Here is a 15,179-nt window from a genome sequence, read left to right on the forward strand (position 1 = left end):
ATTGTAAAAAGAAGAGAGGCCCGGCTCCGGCGGGGGGAGTTACTTGCAGACCAGCCAATATGGTTGATAAGCGCAAAACTCCGTTTATTAGCAATCCAAAGGCACTTATATAGTATACCAGCTTGTTAACTCCTAAGTGGCTTAAAGCTTATCAAAGCACATTTCTACTTCTACATAATTGGACTTACATTGGCAAGCTTCTACAGTTATGATTAAAAGAATTCAGAGTTCACCCTCCTCCCTCCAGGTCTTATCTCCACAGCTGTACCTTTTCAAACTCCCTTCTTGTTGTCAGCTTGGTTCTCACAGAGATTTTTCTCACGGAGAGTTTTTCTCACACACAGGCCTTCTGCTTGCAGGCTCTTGCTACAGTTCTTTTATTGATCCCATAATTCTATGAATGATCCATGTCCCTGATCCTTTAATAATTCCCAACATAGAAGTAAATCAACAATCAAAAGGAAAATTCTGAAAAAAAAGGACTTTTCCATTGTTTTCAGTTCCTTCTTGTACTGACCTGCTCAGGCTTAACTCCGTGGTAAGTATCCATTATAAACAGACCCATTGAACATGTACCTTAATCAGAAATAGCCACAGATCCTTCTGAGCTTGTATGCCTTCAAGAATTTCTCACTTCCTCCAATCTGGCTCTAAAAATTTTCAAAAGTGATGCAACTGAGTTGTTACTCACTGGGTCATTCACAAGTTACACCAACATGGAAATAATGCAGCAGTTGAGTTGGTGTTCAACAGACACAAACCTTGTTCTAGCATGTCAAAAGCAGAGAGTTCAAATGTCTTTCCATGTTTAGTAAGTAAGAAGTGAAAAAAGAAACTGCGTGCATCAAAGAGTTTTCAAACAGCTGAGAGAAAACACAAGCTAAGAGGTAGGTAGTAATTGTACTCAAGTAATTTAAATATGCAACGTGAGTTATTTCTTCTTAAGCATACCTTTATTGACTCCTGCATCTATCCTCAGCCTTCCTCTCTGAAGGAGCTCCTGTGTCTACTAGCTAGTGATATTCTGGGCCATCATTCCCAACTGAGTCCCATTCACAGCCTTGGGACTGCCTCACTCTTTCTGCATAATACCCTCAGTCAGTCCTGATGAAACTGTATCACTAATCTCTAGTCATCATATGAGTCTTCAGAAAGATTATGCTTTGTATAGACTTTCTTTCTAAAAAAAAGGGCTAATTTACCTATGAGAATTTCCTTCTGTTTTAATCCAAGTCACAAACAGTTTCCCTTTGCAGTTAATGACATATGGGCAGCTCTGGAACGCCTCCTCTCCTACTAAAAGCCTTTTCCAGTTTCACACTTAGTTTATCTGAAGGTTTTGTCTCTCACCTTGATGTTTCCAATGTGAAGTGTGTAAACTTAGAAGGCAGGCAGCTTATAAGATGCATCCTAATTATCAGCATTTTTTTCTGCTGGTGTAAGTGGGCTGATGGCTGGTAACGTACTTTGAGACACCAATCTCACGCAGGAAGTCTCTTCATCTGTTAAATGGCTACAGGTTTTGCTACAGGGTCTAAGTATTGCACCACCTGTGTAGGTCTCGCCCAAAAGAACCTGCTGTGTTGGAATGAAATCATCTACTATCAAGATGCAAATCTCCATCTTCAAAATTTGATACACAAAGCAGGTTTGGCAGACAAAGAAGTTTCACACATCAACTCCTTAAGAAAATTGCTACAGACACATATAGTAAGAGAAATGTTCTTATTAAGAAGGTTTCACCCCTGTCACATCATACATGTGGATAGATGGTTAACGGAATTTCATGTCACTAACGCAGTTTTATCAACAAACTCTCACTGAACAGGGATTGAACTGGGATTTGTTGACTAATTTTTCATCATGACATAAGAATATCAAAGTAGTGCTTAGATTATTTTCTCTATTTTTTAAATTCTGCAATCTTTTCCTGCTATTCAGTGAGGGACTCCTGCCAGGCTGGTCGTGGCACAATCACCACACAGTCAGGCTGCTACTGCAACTTTTTCTTTCACTGGCCACATTTTTATTCCACTGCTTATCATTCCAACACAATTAATCAACTTTTGACTCACTGGTCAACCCCAGCTGTATCTGACAGATGTCCTGTAGTCCTAGAACAGTCAGTCCTTCCCAGTTTCATGGAAATGCTCATCTACACCGTGAGGAAGATACTGTACGTGCCCTTACTGAAGAGCAAATGCCCACATAAGGTGAGCCAAAAAAACCCACCGAAGAACAAAGTGGTGACTGTCTGGTATACATAAAAGCTTCAGACTGAGAACACTCCCCCTACCTGAACAACCAAAATCCAAACATGAAACACAAAGGATGAGAAATCAGCCATTAGCAAGTAGTGCTGGTGCTCTTAGACCAGTGCACTATGACTCTTCTCTACATTCCTGATTTTTTTCCTAAAACTAACATTACTATACTAGTAACTGCAAAAGTATTGCATCATTTTGGTAAAATACAAGTATACCACACTTTATTTTTCCAGCTACACAACCAATATTTATGGAAACATCCTGATTTTTCTGCATCATTAATGACTGATAATGCTACCATCTCCAGGGATTGATAATGCTACCATCTCCAGACTGAAGTCTGTATATTTTTAGGATTCCTTTTATTTCTACTATGTTCCCTGAACTCATTTGTATTATCCCTGCATTGCTAACAAATATTTCCTTCACAACTATACAAGTAAATATGGAATTTTTATTTTATAAACTTGATTGCCATTAATCTGTCTTTTGCGTCTTTCCTGATTTTTACATAGTCATTGTTCCTAAGTTTTTGCCATCCCTTCATCACTGAGGCTGAACCAAAACCATATTAAACAAAAGCTGTTTTCATAGTCAGCTGCCAATCTTTCCTTTTCAACTTGATATTTAAATTTATTTTTTCTTTCAAAAATCTCTCATGCCGATGAAGTTTTGTCATAGTATTCCTTGCCATTAGGAGACTTAAAACCTTTCGAAACATCAAGCCTATATACAAATATATATTCTTTACTTACTAAACCCTCATGTTTGCACTGTACATGCCTGTATACATGAATGTATACAGGCAACTCTTATTGTCTTGGAGAAGGACACTCTGTGGATGAATGTATTTTTATCCTTCATGCAGATTATTTCTAAACAAATTTATATCATATGGCTTGGTACAGAGCAAATGAGACATCCATTTTCAAACATCTCCATCCATGGAGATCAAAACTCTCATCAGCCACACCAAAAGTTGTCAAACGCTAAAACAGAGCACTTTGTTGATTAATAATTGTCTCTTGGTTACAGGAGAAAGAATATTAGAAATAGTTGGACTGTTATTATAATTTTCTCTTTTCTGAGGCGAAGAGTTTATTGAGTGAATAAAAAATCTGGTCTGCTCACCATATCTATAAATTTTATTACAAATTTTGAATAGTGAAGTGATAATATTTCAATTAAATTATTCAAAGCAATAAAATCTAAAGGTTATTGCAGAGAATTGCTGAAAGGTCTCATTATACTCTATTACTAGAAATAAAACTGGCAGAAAAACTGAGGGATGATAAATGCAAAGTAATGCTATGAAAATAATTAAACCGAAGTAATGATAAACATCAAAATACTGAAAATATATAGGTCTTAATTAGCTATTATCATTCAACAAAGATGCCCTGGATTTTTTACAAATGCCGTTCAAAAACATCAAATCAGTGGAAGCAGGAAGAATGGTAAATAGCACTAGAAAAAGCCCTGACACTAAACTACAAAACAACAGAAGATCCATTCCATTACTGGACTGCTTCTTGACTACCAAGATGAGCTACTGTATGCCATCCTGGCCATCCCATCCCAACAGAAAAATGAAAGAGGCAAGCTAAGGAAGAGAGAGAAACATAGTCAGAAGTATGTCATGGAAAACCAGAGCTACCTCTGCTTCTGTACAATAGAAGTTGGGGGCTAGAAAAGAAACAAATCCAGAGCAATGTAAGAGTGAGGATGGGTGTGAAACTATCCTCTGCTTTTAATCATGCATGAAGATGAGGACACTTACTAACTCATATGAAACTGCTCTAAAACAAACAAGAGGAAGTGGAATTTGGGGTTTTATTTTTGTTTTTACACTCAGTGCATAATTGAACTGTCAAACACTGCAATCTTAAGTTTTTCTGAGGCCAAAAGCTTAACTAAGGTTCCAAAAAAGCCTTTGACAACTCAGGGAAGAGAACTAAAAGTTACCACAGGGTATAAGGCAAGATGGTCTTGGATGCAGCCTTGAAAAGATTGAATCTTTGCTGGAAGCTGAAAGAACACAACTGAGGTAAGATTACTCTGCATTTTTGCTTTTTCTTTCATGCTTTCCTAAGTGATCATAACTCAGCATCCTCAGAATTGACTACACTAACTTTTGCTACATTAAAAAAAAATATATATATAAGGTTTACTAATAACACCAAAACCTGCTTTCTCCCTTTAAAAAGGAAAACTATTTTAAAAATAAATAAAGAAAATAAAAACAAACCCCAACACACTGTAGGATCTGCAGTATGGTTTTCAATGTGAATCACAGCATGAAAATATCTTTTTTTTATTTAAGTGTATCTTCACAAATGGATTCAACCTTAAAAATCCAATTGTCATTTTGCTGGTATATGTGAAAGAGAGAAAAGTAACCTGCAAGTTAAAGTAACCTGATTAAGCCAATAACCAATTCGTTGAAAGAGCCAAAATAAGTACTGCTTATCTCCTTGCTTTCAGTCTTATTTTTTTAACCAGACATTATCCTTTTCTTCCCTCATATTGATGTCTGGGAGGAAAAAAAAAAGTTACTAATATATGTGATAGGAACATGTAACAACATCGTGCACATTTTTTTCATCATGATTACAAAGTAATTCTTTGAATAGAAACCAATTATTTTAAATACACTTTCTGCGCCTACTTTTATACAGAACCACATGGAATTTTATTTTCAAACCCTAAAGCTGCAGCCTCTTCACTGGGTCAACCAACCAACCTTTATTGTTGAGTTGACTGACCAAATTTGTACTCACAAGCAGAGCTCTTAAATGAAATGCCACGTGCAGGAGGTCTGGTGGTCTCACTAAGGTGAACAGTCTAATGTGCAATACCACAGCAAACTTCTTGCTACATATTACAGACCAGCAATGAAAAAACCAGAAGCAATACTGTGGGATTCAAATTTTTCTGCATGAATTTTATCACCTGCACCAAAATAATAATCCATTTTATAGCTTTACAGCAGAAAGAACCAGTACTCGATACTGTATATCAATAACTAAATAAAAAAATTCAGTCAGTTGAAAAATAATGGAATTTAATTTTCACTTGAAAAATTTGAACATTTTTAGTGTACATCTCCACCCCCAAATGTTCAATTTGAGGGAAAGATTTAGAATTATTTTCATCAAGCTTAAAATAAGTGATTTAAACAACACAAGTGCTGCTCAAAATCAGCCAGTATCGTTATTAGGAAAAACTTCAGCATCTATGAAAAGTCAAGAACCACAGTCCACAAGTTGTGATGACTCTCTTGAGTACACTGATGTTTGAATGTATTCATAATAATTTGATTTGTTAAGCAATGTTTAGGAAAAAAGCTGTGAAGAGGTAAAGTGCTATGACATTTTAGGCCTTGACAGAATCACTGAATTTTATTTCCTTGATTATCAAAACTTGTGTGTGAAATTGCCAGAGATGTTGCACACTGGGAGAAACAGAACCCAGAACAACTAAAACAGCTGCTAAAATTTTTCCTTAGCAGAGTTTTAAAATAATTACTGTACTAATTATTTATTACTGCAAGTATTTTTGCAGAATGTGCAAGTGTAAATTATTCACTTTGACAGGCATAAAAGATGTATTTTAGAGATGCAGCTGTGCTGCTGCTCAGTGTCATATTTAGGGAAATATTTTGCCTGTTGAAGTTCTTTGAAAGACGAAAAAAAGACTGGCATCCCCTCACCCACACTATAGCTTATTTAGAAACAAACATAAGATTACAAAACCATGGAGTATGAAATGGTATGTAAACAGAGATTTCACATTATACTCTACCACAAAAGAAATTCAGATGGCTAATAAAAAATGTGCAAAACAAATCTCATATAGCTAAAACTGACAGAATTGTTACTGTGTGCTGTATGTACACAGATTATCTGTAACTCTGCTCTCTACCATATATGAGTTCCTATACATACTGTAAATGTACGTTTGAAGTAAAAGAATTTCTTTTGCAATATTAGACGGAGAAAGACCTTCAAGCAACTAAACCCTACTTTAAGATGTTTTAATTGTTCCCACTGAAACAAACTGGTCTCAAAAGTTGTTTTCAATTTCCCATAGACCTCAATTTTTTCATAAATAGTTCTGGTATAAATAACTTCCAGTGTGAAATTAGTAAATTTTTATTTCACTGAAAGGCTCTTCTTCCTTAGTAATATTTCATCTTTAATTAGCTGGATGAGTGAGAACACATAATATTCTTAAATGATTGGTAAGAAAATTATTTTAATCAATAGTATGGAGCAAGGTGAGATAAAGGATTGAAGTTAAACAGTCAGTAAGGTATTTAGGCACCTACAAGGAAGTCTGGAAGACACTGCAGCCTGAATTAAAAACAGCATTAAACCCTGCATTCACCTGCTGCCTCACCACAGTGATTTCTAATAACAGAATCTGATCTGATCTGATAAACACCCTCAGAAAACTGTACAGGCAGATGATCACCAGGGATCATCCATCAACTGGACTGCATTACATGACCATGTGTTTATTCCCAGCCCTTGAGCGGTGCCAATATGCCTCATTTTAAAGCAGATACAAGTGGCCAGAATAATGTATGCAAATATGTTGGACAGCAGCTTTTAAAGTAGTAATTGGTTCCATTTCTGATCATCTGACCACACAGTTGTAAACGATCTTTTTAAAGTGGTCATGTCACCGCAGCTGCAATCTGCCCTCTACATAATAGCTCCCTATTACAGAGCACTCATACGTAAAATAAATGATCAGTATCTGCTTCCCTCATTCTCCCAAGGGATGCAAACCATGTCAAATAAAAATGCTTTGCTTAAAGGGATAAAAATGTGAATCAGAAAATGATTCTGTATGTGTTAGAAAGCACAGAACTCCTTAAGACAGTACAGCTTCTTATTACATGGAAATTAAGAGCTTGTTCAGAAAATATATTTGTATGTTTGGATGTACATCAAAATTATCTAATTCTATCTAACACAACTGATGTAGAGTTTCATTGATCATTAACAGTGAAAAAATTTAACTGCATTTAATAGCTAAGAACCTTTAAAAACCAGCAGATTTTAAAGCTTGAAAAGCTTCTAGGCTCTCCTCCCCTCCCCCTGTTCCCCAGTCTCCCCTTCTAGTTTGTTGACCCTGCATCCCATTTTGAGGCACTGAGATCTAACATCAGCCTTAGGTTCCTCACCTAGACCTAGGTCCCTGGCAGTTTACGATCAGAAGTACCTGGCTGTCAGATACATATGGGTTTTATCAAATCTGTGTCGGCCACAAAGGCAAATCTGCAAAACACATCCTCCTCCTAGGCATCCCTACGGTTTGTACTTTCCACATAGCTAATACTGGATAATTTCCATTTTGTTAGCATCAGTTCCAAATGTGATTGTTAATGCAAAACCTTGACTTGGGGAGCACATTCTGGTTTTTGTTTTTACTGTGTTGACAGAAAAACATGGGAGCAGGCAGTTGTGTTTCAAAACTCTGAGATTAATCCTATTTACTTAATCATGGGTCTTTTGATCTGTCATATTTAAATTATATTCAAATTTTCATACTGAGTAAACATCAAATAAAAACGGAGCAGTTTCTAGCTAGTAATTGGATATGACACCCCACAAAGCCTTAATTTTGCATAAAACCCACCAAAGAACTAGTGAAGACAGTTAAAAAATCAACCAGTTAACAACGTCCCGCTGACAGCACCCACACAGACCTCAAGCCATTTGCAAAATGGAAGCCACAGACACAAACGAAGCAGCTTGGCTTTGGGAGTGTGTCAGCTACCAAGGGCTGCAGACACTGGGGTTCAGTCATGCACCGAAAAGCCTGCTGGAGGGAGCCCAGCGCACCACCTGAGACCAAGCTGCAGCTTTGAAATGTGTTAACTTTTGGGACAGACAATGCCAAAAGGGGTTTCTAACCCTGGCTTGGAGGTAAAATTTTCACTAGCAAAAATATGGATACTTATTATTGGGTTGAAGGTTGAAGGTAAAAATGAAGTAATCACATTTAAATCAAAAGTAGTTGTTCATGAAAACTTTGCTTCATTTAGTAAATGTTCAGTTTTTTTTTCTCAGTCCTGTTCTACATTTATCTACTTTTCTATTATGATTTCTGAGCATTTATCTTAAAATTCAGTCCCATTAAAACTTCTGGATAAGGTATAAAAACATTATTCCGTTTCACTGACATGATGAGTATAATTTCTGAGGGCAATATTTCATGAAATCTTCACAAAATTCATAAGCAATGTGAAAACTCATTTGAATAGTTTATTACACACTTGATTTGGTATAAATAAAACTGTTATATTCTACTGTTTTATCTCTGTCATGCAATCCCAATATTCATTGCTGCAATAAATTAGGTCTTATAAACAACAAAACATCATAAAACAAATTCAAGAGATGCTGCAAATAGGGAACAAAAAGGAGATCATCTAGTGCAATTTTCTTGAGGGCAAAACCCTTGAAACATGTTGCAACGAGTCAGTTAATAACTGCTTTGTAAATCTGAAATGAAGCAGAGGACTAACAACTAACTACTAACAAACAAGTCATAAAGTACAATTGTTACTTGTTCGGAGTGATTATGATTCCCTAGAGGTAAGAGGGGCACAAAAAAACTGATTAATGTCCAAGGATCACCTCTGCCAAGCTCAGGAGTGAGCTTCATCATAATGAAGAGGAAGTCAGGCAAAAATGACAGGAAGCTTATATGGATGAACAAGGAGCTCCTGGACAAACTCAAAAAGGAAGCCAACAGAGGGTAGATTCAAGTACAGGTAGCCTGGGAGGAATACAGAAATTGCCCAAGCAGCCAGGGATCAGGTTAGGAAAGCTAAAGCCCTGACAGAATTAAAATTTGCCAGGGATGTCAAGGGCAACAGGAAAAGTACATCAGTGATAAAGGGAAGACTAGGGAAAATGGGGGTCCTCTCCAGAGCAGAACGGGAGACCTGGCTACCCAGGACATGGAGAAGGCTGAAGTAATCAACGACTTCTTCCTTCATGGACAGGTGCTCCAGCCACACCACCCAGGTCGCAGGAGGCACAGGTGGGCACTGGGGGAATGAAGAATTGCCCACTACAGGAGAGGATCAGATTCGAGAACATCTAAGGAACCTGAAGGTGCACAAGTCCATGGGACCTGACGACATACATCTGCTCATTCTGAGGGAACTGGCTGAGGAACTGGCTAAGCCACTACCCATTGTATTTGAGAAGTCATGTCAGTCCGCTGAAGCTCCCACTGACTGGAAAAGGTGAAAAGTAACCCCCACTTTCAAAAAGAGAAATAAGGAAGACACAGGAAACCACAGCTCTTTCAGCCTCACCTCAGGTCAGAAACATCACGGAACAAAGCCTCCTGGAAGCTTTGCAAATACACATGTAAAAGGAGGAGGTGAATGGTGACAGCTAACTCGGCTTCACTAAGGGCAAATCATGCCTGACAAATTCAGTGGCCTTCTATGATGGGGTCTATTACTGCCACTGTCAACCATGTTCAAAATCTCCTAATAGAGAACCTGGCTTTATATTTCCTCCAGTGTAGCTATTATACTTGTGCTGGAAAATGCATATCATTCTTACAAATAAATAATGTGTCACACAAAATATATGCTTGCACAGATGCTGAATATTTACAAAAAATTTTAATCCTACCCCCAAACACACTGGTCCCTCTCCCTTATTCACCCAGGCTGAACAGAATACATGATGGATGTTAAAAATCCAGGTGCCATCATCATTGCACCATGCTAGAATGCAGGAGCTCTCTTCCAGAATGAAAAGGACATAAGAAGATAACTTTAAACAGGAAACTCTTACAGAAACAAGCTGAAGCTTAGGAAAGTCATGAACAACTGGAAATATGGTTATCCAAAGGACAAAAACTGGCAAATTTTATAATTGGCCCTGTTATCACTTTAAGTTGCAACACTCCAGACTTTTCAGGAACCTGTTACTTAATGATAAATTTTGTTCCAGTGTAATGGCTTGGCAGATCTTCACCATTAGCTTGCAGCCAAAATGTCATTTTCCATGATATGCTGCCAGCATTACAATATTGACCTAATTTTTCCCAATTATTATATGTTCATCATAAAGTCAGAAATCATGAAAAAGAAAATGCATTCTTGTCTCACAGTTATTTCAAAGAATTTTAAATGATATTTTATCACCAGTGTTCCTAAACTGGAAATGTCATAAGGAGATGAGAAGGAAGAATCAGAAAGACAGATTTAAGATTTAACTGGTTTAAAATGTGGCTCATTTCTGGGCACTCACTTGATGCCAATTAACTTTTTTATTTAAAAGAAATACCCAGATGTTTATTTTTAACAATCTTAAGTTACTTAGTTTGTGTTCTTACAAAAAAAAAGTTTATTTGCTCTTAAAAATTTGAACATTTAAATAGTCTACTTCACTATTTTGCTTGTAACATATTCCCCTTTTCCCCCAACCAAGAATCCCACACCAAAAAAGCATTGAAATTCTGCCGTGAAATTATTCATATGCCTCACCTGAGTATCTCTTATCTTGGCTTCATATTACTCATAACAAAAAGGCACTTGTTGAATCCTTCCATTATTATCAAGAGACCTGAACAGTTACCACACTAATTTTTAAAATCAAAAATAGAAACAAGCTCTCATCATATTCTTTTTAAGGGATGTAAGTTCTGAACGTTCTTAGAGCATTAAGAACTCTCAGGACAGACCTCAGAAAACAACTCATGTAATTCTAGTACTACTTTACTTAATATTTAGTATGCATATGCTTCAATTCTAAGACAAATTTAGGTATGAAAATAGCACGGAATAAATGTATAAATGTGGAAAAAACAAATTTCAGAGAATTTGAAGAAAATCAATAGACATGAAAGTAAGTATTTCAGAAAGTGATATATTTAGTAAAAATCAAATTGAAAAAGTTCACAGCTTTAGAGTATGTTTCTGCACTCTCCTAGCTGATGGAAGATTACTAAACTGTGGTCTGAGTCATAAGCTGAACAGAAATTTCTTAGGAATGTTTTGCTCATGCTGTTTCCTCCACAAGAAATTCATTAACTTCATTAGCAGGATATTTAGATAAATTGTTATATGTATTAAAATGTCTTCACAGATTTAAATATTCAAAATTCTTGAAAGTGTACTCTCATATAAATGACTAATGTCTGCAATCAAAAGACAAAAGTAATCTACCAGTTCTGCCAGAAACCAAGAAAGGAAAGCAAAAACCATTAACAAATGGAAGTAATAAAATACCTAGAAAATACATCAGGGCATCACCTGTGACACTTAATGGCCTGTTTGGCATCTCCCTGGGACAAAAGAATGAAAGATGAAAGTTCAACAGAACAGGTTGAAGGGGTTTTTCATTAGTCTAAAGAAGGAACAAACTCAATGCAACAAAACCATAACCTGTCACAGAAGAATGTTACAAGTGACTTACAGGAACCAGGAATTTTTTTATTTCTTCCAAGGCATGACTCATACGAGAATACGCCTCCCCAGGTGGAGCAAACACTTCAATTAATACGTGGAGCTCATCACTCAAGTGCGCGTATTTGGCTTCTCCACTTTTCCTTAGTTCTTCCTCCTATGAAGAAAGGGTGGATTTGTTTTTTAGAACTGAAAATCTACTAATTTTGCAGTGATTTAGCACCCACAGATAACATGACAGAAGGACAAACTATAAGCAGACTTTTAAATCCTTTGAGAAATAAAAGTCTAGTTCAAGCCACCTAAAGATTTAAAAATCAATTTTGAGTGTTTGATTAATAAACCCAGCATAATTATCATCTAAAACAGATTTTAATCAGCACAGTGAAAAAATGCTAAATGCTCCAGAAGGAAGTACTGACATAATAAATCCATAATGGAAAAGCTGCATTCATCTGTCTAAATCTTAGCTCTTAAAAAAACCCCATAAAATAAAGATGCATTTAAGCATTTTGGAACACTATTGTTTAGTAAAGTCTTTAGGTTCTTCGATGAGTATCTGCAGCCTGTACATTTTAGTGTCACCAAAGAAAAATACGCCCTAGGACTTTTATCTGAGACACAGAATCACAGGATGGTTTGGGTGTGAAGGGACCTAGACTATCCAGTTCCAGTGCCCCTGCCATGAACAGAGACATCTTCCACTAGCTCAGGTTGCTCAGGGCCCCATCCAGCCTGGCCTTAAACACTCCCAGGGATGGGGCATCCACAACTTCTGTGGTAAAACCGCTCCAGTGTCTCACTACATCCATAGCAAAGAACCTTTTCCTGATGTTTAACCTAAAACCTACTCTCATTCAGTTTAAAGCCACTACTCCTTGTCCCCTCACTATGTGCCTTTTGACAAAGTCCCTCTTTGGCTTTCTTGCCCTCTTTTTGTACTTGGAAGGTGCCATAAATTTACCCTGAGCCTTCTCTTTTCCAGGCTGAGCAACCCAAATTCTCTTCATAGCAGAAGGGCTCCAGCATTGATCATCTCCATGGCCCTCCTCTGGACTTGCTCTGACAGATCCATGCACTTGTCATGCTGAAGGACCCTGAGCTGCTCTCCAAACTCAGTGATGTCTGAGTTTCAGTCCCAGTCCCAATACAGGGTACCTATGCAATGCAGTGTACATCAGCTCAGATGGTGAATCACCTCACCTAGATACAGCTCAACCATCTTTGGGTCCAAATTTCCTAGCTATACAATAAGCCTAATAATCCTACTTCACGTTAGAGTAATGTTCTGAAATGTCAATCTGCTTCCTTACACAAAGCTTTGAGATAACAAATGTAAATTGCAAAATACATTCATAGTAGTTACTGCCCCATAAAAATCAAAGGCATAAAATAGTGATCATGTTAATGGCACTGGCTATGACAATGTAATGAAAAATCTATGCCATTACTACACAAGATAGCCATAAGTAATGCTAAGGAAATGATGAGTTGAACTCTCAGTCTTCAAAAATATTTTGATAAATGTAATTTAGAAGAATATATGTATACAGAAAACATTATCACAGAAAAAGAAGCAAACTAATTGTCTTGAAAATGGTAAAGAGGTTATAGCTTTTTAGTATATACTAAACAGTTTATGAACATTTAGCTAAGATATAAAAATTGTAAAAACAGATTACAATTCTTACTGATTTAGTTTATTTAATTTTGCATTAACTTCACTTATTTTAGCCTTGACCAATTTACACCAATGTTTGCTACCAAAAACATTTGCACAATGCTATGCTCCTAACAGTATTTTTATCTATGTTAGAAGATCCAGCCCCAGAGAATACACAAAGGCTACATCCTTTATCTCCAGAACCCAAGATCTGGCTCCATGCTAAGTCAACATTTCACAGATTATAATAAAATCATAACTCAATAAATGTGAACTATTATTTAATTTGAAAATTGACATAATTGTTTTCAACCAAAACTAAAAAATTAACAGAAGACATAATTGTCACAGTATTTTTATTTTTAAATTCTCTTTGGCATTTTAGCTTACCACTGAAATCTCATTGAAATCATAAGAACCATAGCATAATATAAAAGCCCATCGTGAGATGGTACAGTACCTTTCCGTTTTCTGGAAAAAAAATCACACATCTGATTACTGCTTCTGGAAAAATGTGGTATGGAGTATTTCAGTAGAATTAAGTCTTAATAACTATAAAGTTACATCCTAGTGATTGCTGGAAGTTTCTTTCCTGTTGCTTTTTTAAGATTCGGAGGGAAAAAAAAAAAACGCCAGAAAGCCCCAAAAGTTATCTCTCAGGAAAAGACTACCAATACACTCAGAAATTGGACCTTTGTGTTCAGATGTAGAAAAAAACAAAAGAGTAATATTTGGCTCATTATTTTGAGGAGGATTTTGTACAGCTAAGACATCTGTAACATGATTTTATAATGCATACCTGTCATACAGAAAGTTAGGAATATGCTTCTTCGGTGGTAACAATGGTAATTATGTTTCTCTTTTATTTCCTGAACAAACTCAGGATTTCTTAAAACACATCATTTGATAACCTGCCTCTTTGATGCAGCACATGCTCTCTGTCACTACTTGGCACTTATTTCTACAGCTGTTAGAAACTGCAGGATGAGGCTGCGAGATCCTACACATTTCTTTCTGAGAATACGTAAGGAGGTTTCTTCTTGTGGAACACATGGGGTTAAAGACTGAATTTTCACACAGTATCTCTTCCCATAATAGGGTAAAATGTCACAATAATGCTCCTTTTATTGCATATGTGTGTGTGGATACAGAGAAACTTAATTAAGGAAAACTACGGATGAGTAAGAACTCACAGATCATGTGAGCACTGTACCAAGCTCTGCTTCCCAAAGCCAGTGAATATGAGTGAGTATTTGGGGACTGAATGTAGTCTTTCATTTAATCGTGTGTCAGGTATAAGGCATCTACCAAGCAAACAACAGACGTGACTCACACTGTTGGGGAGACACTCCTTGGTACAGCAGGTGATACCTACTGGCAGCTAATACAGCTTCCCAAGTGCAGTACAGATGAACACACTCTCCCAGGAGCACATGAAGATGGACAACACCTGTGCAAATCTTCATTAGCAAGCAACACATCCCAACTGCACAGCAAAATGGTCAGTGCTGTGGACCCAATATCCATACTACTTCTATTTAGGATGACAGTACTGCCCCTTGTGTAGCACAGCAGTGGGTTTTGCCTCCTGCTAGTCATAGTCTGGTTGCAATAACTGAGTTCCCTTAGAAGCCAGAGAGCCTTTCTGGAGCCCAACTTTGATACAGTTTTTTAGGAGAGGAGTCCAGTTAAAACCCTGTGAGTTCTGCTCACTTTAAATAATGGGAATTGGGAATGATCAGGAGGCTCTCTTCTTAACTGTGCTTCTGAGTCAAACAAAAACACTAACGAATAAACA

General features: G+C 36.9%; 1 protein-coding gene across 16 annotated transcripts in view; it reads right to left on the bottom strand.

Annotated features, from left to right (window-relative positions):
• Positions 1–15,179, bottom strand: part of KHDRBS2 (KH RNA binding domain containing, signal transduction associated 2) — a 339,817-nt gene that overhangs the window by 176,566 nt on the left and 148,072 nt on the right. For all 16 annotated transcript variants that reach the window (XR_004239381.1, XR_004239382.1, XR_004239392.1 and 13 more), the window contains one exon: positions 11,729–11,875. Coding sequence is in view for 1 of the 16 variants with exons in the window: in XM_032104702.1 (XP_031960593.1) it covers positions 11,729–11,875 (147 nt within the window). In the remaining 15 variants the exon portion in view is untranslated. The remainder of the gene's footprint in view (positions 1–11,728; positions 11,876–15,179) is intronic.

The sequence above is a fragment of the Corvus moneduloides genome, chromosome 3 (assembly GCF_009650955.1).
Source record: "Corvus moneduloides isolate bCorMon1 chromosome 3, bCorMon1.pri, whole genome shotgun sequence".
Classification (NCBI taxonomy): Eukaryota; Metazoa; Chordata; class Aves; order Passeriformes; family Corvidae; genus Corvus; species Corvus moneduloides.